Source organism: Hordeum vulgare, chromosome 2H (assembly GCF_904849725.1).
Source record: "Hordeum vulgare subsp. vulgare chromosome 2H, MorexV3_pseudomolecules_assembly, whole genome shotgun sequence".
In the NCBI taxonomy this organism is placed as follows: domain Eukaryota; kingdom Viridiplantae; phylum Streptophyta; class Magnoliopsida; order Poales; family Poaceae; genus Hordeum; species Hordeum vulgare.
The window spans coordinates 197806791-197814965 of record NC_058519.1 but is presented as its reverse complement, the minus strand read 5'-3'; the positions used below and the strand labels follow the sequence as shown (position 1 = coordinate 197814965).

The 8175-nt window shown below is 45.9% G+C and overlaps 1 protein-coding gene across 1 annotated transcript; it reads left to right on the top strand.

Moving 5' to 3' along the window:
* The first annotated feature begins 1822 nt into the window (after nt 1–1822).
* On the top strand, nt 1823–2251 carry LOC123429900 (vicilin-like seed storage protein At2g18540). The gene has a single exon (XM_045113874.1). The coding sequence runs from the start codon at nt 1823–1825 to the stop codon at nt 2249–2251; it is 429 nt and encodes a 142-aa protein (XP_044969809.1).
* The last annotated feature ends 5924 nt before the right edge of the window (nt 2252–8175 follow it).

Sequence of the window (8175 nt, the reverse complement as noted above, 5' to 3'; positions counted from 1 at the left end):
GGGTTGTGAGACCCTTAATGTGTAATATTATGTGTGTGGCTCTTCCGAGCCTCTTAAATAAAGCTTGTATGTTTATGGTTATGTTGTGATGCCATCGATGTATCTATACATATCGGTATGCCATGCGTACGTGTGTCTTACTTGATATGTATGGGGTTCGAATACCTAGTCGTGAACTTTAGTAGCACTCCTTACAAGGAGATGCCCCTTTGTGATCCAACGAGCCTTGGTAGTTCCTTACTGCTCCGGACACATTGGTTGACCGGCATGTGTCCTTCTTAGCTGCTGTGTCTGTCCCCTTTGGGGAAATGTCACGCGACGTAATGGAGTCCTTGTAGCTTTCTACGACTCGTCTACGTTCGCTGATGACCGACACCTGCTTTGTTGGGTCATGTATGCCTGTCCTTGTGCGGTACTGTCACTTTGGTTTATGACTAGACATGTCGATCCGGATTCTTTGACATTGGAATGCTAGCAACACTATTGCATACGTGAGTCAAAAGACGCAAACGGTCCCGGCTAAGGTAAGGCTGCAGCCGTGGAGTTAACCGTGCGTGAGACCGCAAAGGGATGTGATGTGTTACAGGCTGGATTCCTATGGCTTAGGATCGGGCTCCCGACAACATTCGACAAGTTGAGAGCATACTTTCTAAAGTACTCACAAGAAACAGATGATCAGATTGCGGGAGAGAACAAGAAAAAGTATAAGTACCAGTTTCCACCAAAGGTTGAAAAATGAATGGTATTTCAATCACGGAAAGCTGACTCCCAAACGGCTACCCTGTACAACAACGAGGATTGGACATACGAAGTGAATGAGCCCGGAGGAACGATAAACGATGGCCAGCAACACGGAAACAGGGCGTTCAAGGTTTCTTTATCCTTGTGTGATTGCTCTTGTGGGAGGCCAAGGTTGCTTCATCTCGCATGCTCGCATTTGTACACGGCAGCTCGCAGTAGGAATGTGGACGTCAACCATCCACTAACCGTGAGGGAGTCCGAGTTCTCGATCATGACCACGAAGCATACATGGGCTCCTAGATTTGAACCATACTTTGACCAATCACAATGGCCGGAGTATCATGGAGTACAACTATGGCCCGACCCAGAGTGGAAGGTTGTGAAACTGGGAAGACGAAAGACAAAGTGTTTTAGAGGAGACATGGATGGATGGGGACATGGTGGTGGCAGAGAAATGGGGAATAACCAATTCCAAGAGCCTACTGAGAGATCACAATGTGGAGATTGCGGTGTAACAGTGCACAACACAAGAAGGTGTACGACGCGAAAGAAGAAGTCCAAAAACAATGATTCCAGGTCAAGCCAACCAAGTCCTAGCCAACCAAGTCCTAGCCAACCAAGTTCAAGCCAACAAGGGACGGGTCAAGGAAGCACGAGCCAACAAAGGACGGCTCAAGGAAGCACGAGCCAACAATGGACGGGTCAAGCAAGCACGACCCAACAAGTTCCTACTCAACATGTTCCTAGCCGACTTGGGCTTACTAGAGGACGTGGTGCTAGAGGAAGTGGTGGTGGTAGAGGCAGGGGTGCTGCTAGAGGCAGGGGTGGGATAGGTCGTGGTGGTGCTAGAGGCAGGGGTGGGATAGGTCGTGGTGGTGCTAGAGGCAGGGGTGGGATAGGTGGTGGTGCTGCTAGAGGCATTGGTGGGATAGGTGGTGGACTTACTAGGATTGGTATGCGTGGATACCTACGAGGACCATTTCCGTATGTCACATATTTCACTTATCTTTATCATGTTGTTTTTCATGCTCCTTTGTGTGTTATTGTACTAACTATGAGCTTTGATGCCTGTTTTGTAGGTATGGCCGCTTCTCAACCCAACAAGGCAAAAGCGGAGTGGGGGGAGGAGAAGGATGCAGCCAGTGAGGAGCAGCGGTTGATGGAGAGGGCTGCAAAGAAGTTGAGAGAGGAGGATGCAGCGGAAGCGCGAAAGAAGAAGGATGAGGAGCATAAGGCAAAGATGGATGAGGAGTGGCAAATGTTCCTTGAGCATAAGCAATATGAGGCTAGGATAAAGGAGAATGACAGGAAGACGCTAGAGAAACGAAAAAAAGAATATGAAGCTAACTTTAACAAGATGTGGGCAGAGGCCGCAGCAAAGAGAGAGCGGGAGCATCAACGCTTCACGGAGAGGGTTAAGGAAGAGGCTTCAAAAATGCGGAAAAGGGAAGAGGAAGAGGAAGAAGAGAGGAAGAAGAAGAAGAGTAAGGGGCCTTGCTCGACCCAATAGAGCCGGATGTTTCTATTCTATGTGTTGTTGAACCTTGTTTGGTTCCGCGCTTTATTACTATGAAACTCTACTATGTATGCACTTTTGGACGTATGTTACTTCAAGAACCGTATATATGTTGGAACTCCACCACCACTACTATGCGCTTTGTGTTGTATGTTTTAACTCCTCCACCACTACTATGCACTTTGTGTTGTATGTATTTGAACTCCTCCACCACTACTATGTGTTGTATATTTGTGATGTATATTTGAACTCCTCCTCCATTGCTATGCAGTTCTGAGCATGACAGAATGTGTGGCGCCTAAGGCTTAGGCACCACACATTTGTGGTGTGGCGCCTTAGGCTTAGGCACCACACATAGAGGAAACAGAGTAACAGAAAGTGTGCATTTTCGACGCCAGTAGGTTTTCATTGTGTGGCGCCTAAGCCTCAGGCGCCACACAAGTGAAAACCTACTGCCATCGAAAATGCACACTTTCTGTGGGCGTATAAGTCCATGTGTGGCGCCTAAGCGTTAGGCGCCACACATTACAATGTGTGACGCCTAAGACTTAGGCGTCACACTGCCTGGGGGTGGGCCCCTACATGCCACGTGGTCGGGGGTGTGGCGCCGAACACCTAGGCGTCACACAGTACAGTGTGGCGCCTAAGTGTCGGGCGCCACACAAAAGGGTCAGGCCGGTGAATTTTTTCCCCCGAGTGGTCAATCCGTGAGTTCTTTCGCCCCACGGGTCATTTTTGTCAATTTTGCCTCATGATGCACGACGATGTCCCTTTGGCTGGAGCACGACCCCGACCTTCCATGACAGCGGTGGCTGGAAATAGTCCCCATGAGGGAATCACAAGGAAGAATAGAATGGACGAATGAGAGGACAGGTAGATGGGATCTCGTGTGGGGGTCGGTTGTGGTGCAGCCGCCGGTCATCTGCGACACATCGGGGCTGGGGCCACCGAGGCCGGGGAAGGTGCTGCTCGGTTGTGAGTAAAATGAACGGAAATAGAGGGTAAGGTTAATTAATTGTGATTCTAACATGACACATACATGGATCGTGGATTGTCAAAGTGTATGCCACGTCGGTGAAATACGTAAATCAATTGTATGTGGTGACTGTCTCTATTTGATGATGTAAGTTTAATGACAGTAATCCGGGTATTCCTTAGTCCAATGACTGAAGTGAATTTTAAAGACGAGTCTGATGATCGGAGATGAATTTATCTCCATGTATAGTATGGCCAATGCCATGATGAGAGATGTATCCCACGTTTTGTGTTTTTTGCTAAATAAAGCTTGAATATGTATATTCAAAAAAAAACTATAACGGTTCCAGGCCAGGTTATGTATTCGGCCAACGCTATAAATCAACCGGCTGAAAACTGAGAAGAATCAGGCTTCTCCCAGCCCGTACTATAGTGACACAAAGGTCCATTAGATTGGTCCAGTAATATCCCATCCAACCTCCTCACTAACATCTCGCGCAAGCTCCGTGTTCAGTCTTCTCATCAAAAACAAAGAAGCTCCCTATTGCGACGTACTACTAGCAAATTCACCACGCATACATAGGAGCAGCAACTCGGAGCATCCAACCACCAACCACCTTTCCATTCAAGTGGCAGCCTCATGTCACCGTTATTGAAAAATTGCTTGTGCCGTTGAAACAACATACAAATATATGGTATAGATACAAAATAACATGTGAAAAGAAAAACAAATAACCTATGGTTGGACTGCTTCGGCGACAATAGGGATGCTACGAGGCGTGCTACCACGACGACCCGACTGCTTCCACGATGCTGCTATGTGGCGTGCTACAACGACCGTGGTGATGCTACCAGGTGTGTGCGATGGCGGCCCGACTACTTCAACGATGTTCAAATGACATGCTTCGACGTATGCGACGACATGGCAACATCGGTGTTTTTTCAAACGATCGTGTCGTGCTTCAACGACATCCGTAGAGGATCATGATGTTTGTACAATGGAAACCTTGTTGCTTGATGATGTGGTGACGGCATGCTTCAATTCCCGGAGATGTCGCAACGGTGTTTTCCGAACGACCATGCTGTGCTTCAACATCATGCATCGATAACCGTGTCAATGTTACAATGGGAGCCTTGCTACTTCGATGATGTTACGACGACGTGCTATGATGGCCGCGGCGATGTCGCGATGCCGTTCTTCCAACGGCTGTGGTGTTCTTCCACAACATGTGTGGATGACGGCGATGATGCTACAACAACATCCGGGTTGTTTTGATGATGTAGCGACGACGTGCTTTCACAGCCATGGTGATGTTGCGATGGTTGCCCGACCGCTTTGATGATGTTGGAACAACGTGCTCTAGCTGCTTACATGATGATTCAGCAGCATGCATCAATGGGTGCTGACAATGTCTTCTTCAATTAGTCGAGCGTGCTTCCATGACATGCGTCAATGGCCCCAACGATGCTATAACGGCAGCTGGTTGATTCAATGATGTTGCGACGGCGTGCTTCAATGGCGGCAACGGAAGCCCGACTACTTCAACGGCATGCTGTCGCGGTGTTATGCTTCGATCGATCACGACGACGTGTTTCGGCGGACGCGATGATACTGAAACGGAGGCCCGACTACTTCGACGCCATGCTGCTGCGGCGTCATGCTTCGATCGATCACGATGACATGCTTCGACAGCCACCATGATACTGCAACGAAGGCCCGGCTACTTTGACAGCATGTTGTCGCCGCGTCATGCTTCAATCGATCACGACGACGTGCTTCGATGGCCGCGATGATACGGAGGCCCAGCTACTTCAATGATGCTGCAAAGACGTGCTTCCCGACCATGACAGTGTTGTGATGATGACACCGCTGCTTCGACGATACTATAACAATGGTCTAGCTGCTTCTATGCTGCTACGATGGCATATGCTTCCACAGCCGCAACGGCGACGAAGACGTTAAGAACGTTCCTCAAAATATGCATTGCTAGCGATAGTGTTTTGCATGCAGGGAGAAGTCCAACTCGCGCTAGGCAAAAGAAATGGTTTCAATCCGTGCAAGAGCTAATTAACTTGCTCAGAATGGATGCAGCATGCAGAGCCATGTGATCAACTCAGTAAAGAAAATAAAAGGTTAACGTGAAGATAGGAGAGAGTGATGTACTCCCTCCGTTCCAAAATATAAGACCTTTTAGAGACTTTACTAGAAGACTACATACGGAGCAAAATAACGAATCTATACTGTAAAATATGTCTATGTGCATTCGTATGTAGTTTATAGTGCAATCTTTAAAAAATCTCATATTTAGAAATCGGAGCGAGTAGAAGACAGGTAAACAGCAACAACAACACGGTGTACGAGTGTATCACGTAATGAACGAACGTGAAATCAGCCAAGACGGCACGTGACGGCTAGAGAAGGCGGCTTACGCCCGGGCTGAAATCAGCCCGGCGATTAGAAACGTTTTCCTATGTATCCATCCAATTCATTGATTCTGCTATCGTTGTGTACTTCGATCGATGGGCGGTGTGATCAGCCTGCAAGGCTGCACGGAGGAAAACGACTGCCCGTTCCGGTATTGCCGAGTCTGACTTGAGCAGGAAAAGGACTTATCGGCTGCGCTGCGCACAATGAACTAACACTGGTGGCCTAATCTGGCAGCGCGGCCAAACCCATACATGCCCACTTGCATCCAATGATCGGTTGGCACAGAACCAATTGCAGCGGCATGATCATGTGGATAATACATACAATAGTATGCAGTGCCACACCCATGCTTAGTGGTACTTTTCAGATAGCTCTATCAGCTCGTGTCGAATGGGCCGAGCGAGACAGGTAAGTAATAACTACTCCCTTCATCCCATAATATAAAAGCATTTTTAATATTAAAAAATTAAAACGCTATGTCAAAAACATTCTTATATTATGCGACGGTGGAGGGAGCAAAAAATTGTTCCACGTTCATGTTAGTTCCTATCATTTGTTTAGTTCATTTTTGCATGCATGGAAGGTGCTTAGAGCCAGCGGTGGCGCCAGAAAATAAAGACTGGATATTCATTAATTTTTTTTACTTTAAATGTAATATATGAACCAAATAACATAATACTCCAATTTATGAACGAAATAACACTAGCGTAACGACATTAACAATATTATAATATATCAGGCCATAATCACATGAATACATAAGTACATTTTGATTGATAGAGTGATATATCCTTCTTATAATATAACTCTGCGGTCGCCTTTTTGAAAGAAATTGATGACGTCTTCATCCTTCATTTGATTGAAAAATTCTCTCTCAACAAATGCAACCAAACATTTGTTCAAATATTCATCACCCATTTTATTCCTTATCTTATTCTTCACATAGCTCATTGAAGAGAATGCCTTTTCAACACTAGCCGTAGCTACAGACAGAATTAATACCAACTTAAGAAGCTTGTAAACAATATGATATTGTTTATGCTTTTTCGTCTGTACAAGCATAATTGAAAGCTGCATAGATTTTTCAGGTTTTAAAACCTTTCATCTCTAAGCACATTAGTAACATACATGTTTAGTTAACTTAAGAAGAATGCCGACTGTTGTTGTGCGGGTCGCTTCTCCTTCTTCTCCTCGTGCTAGATATTTGTTAAAAAGAATCAACTAAAACATTAACTAAAAAGAAACAAAAAAACTCAACTCAAAAGAATTTTCATGAAGTTTTTTGGTTAAAAATCTTTAATAGAAAACTAAAATAGAAGAGAAAAAAAAATTCAACCCAAAGAATTGCAATTTGAAAACTAAATTTTAGGTGTAAGTAGAAAAGAACAAAAATAAATAAAGCAAAGAACAAAATAAAAATAATGGAAAAAAATTGAAACTATATGAGAATTTATAGAGAAACTTGAACCCAAATTTATAGAGAAACTTCAACCCAAAGAACAAACCGTGACTAAAGACCCCCTTTAGTACCGGGTCGAGCCACGACACGGGACTAAAGACCCTCGTTTCCCGCCACTCTGCCTGCAGAAAACGGGTCTTTAGTCCCTGGTCGTGGCTCGACCTGGGACTAAAGGGGGTCTTTAGCCCCGGTTCGAGCCACGACCCGGGACCTAAGCTCCGCCTACAAAAGCGGGAGTTGAAATTTTGTGATGTCCAAATCGCGGTTTCGATCTATTCTTCCTCCTCGCGACGCGGACGCCCTCGATGCCGCAAGGCTGCGCAACTCTTCCCCGATGTCGTCGCCGTAGCCATGCTCGTCCCCGCCGCCGCCTCCCTCACTGTCGTCGTTGTCGTCGTCATCGCCGCCTCCCTCGTCGTCGCCGCCGCCCCCTGCCTTTCCCGCCGGTAAACCCCTTCCCCTCTCCGGCTCGCTCCGGTAAGCCGGCCACATCCCGCTCCGGTAAGCCCACCGCCCTCCAGGCGCCGCCGCCCCCCTCCCCTCCCGCTCTAGGCACCGGGCGCTGTCATTATGATTTTAGGGCCATTGATCGGTTCAAGATGCATGTCATCTTGAGATGCATATATGTTAATAAGAAAATCAAGATATGTTTGTTGAAGATCTTTTGATGGGCTAACTAGAAAGAATGAAAAAAATCCTGGTTGTAAATTTCATGTAAGTAGGCACATTAGGTTTAAATTAGACAACCAATGGTTTCAAACAACTTATTTAAACTTTGGAGAAGAAAAAAAGGGCACATACATATTTCACCAACCTACAAATATCATCCTTTTGTTGGCGTTGATGCATAAAACAGTAGTGAGTTACTCACTTTTGCTTACTAATTAGTTGTGCTAAGTTTTGCCGAATGTCCAAGTGGCCTATACTAGTCATAAAACCGTGCGTCAGCATGGCCTAGATATTATATGGATGCGGAATTATTAACACAACTCTAATAACATGTAAAATATATGCAATATTATAAATTCCAAACAACATATTGAAGAACAAATTCTT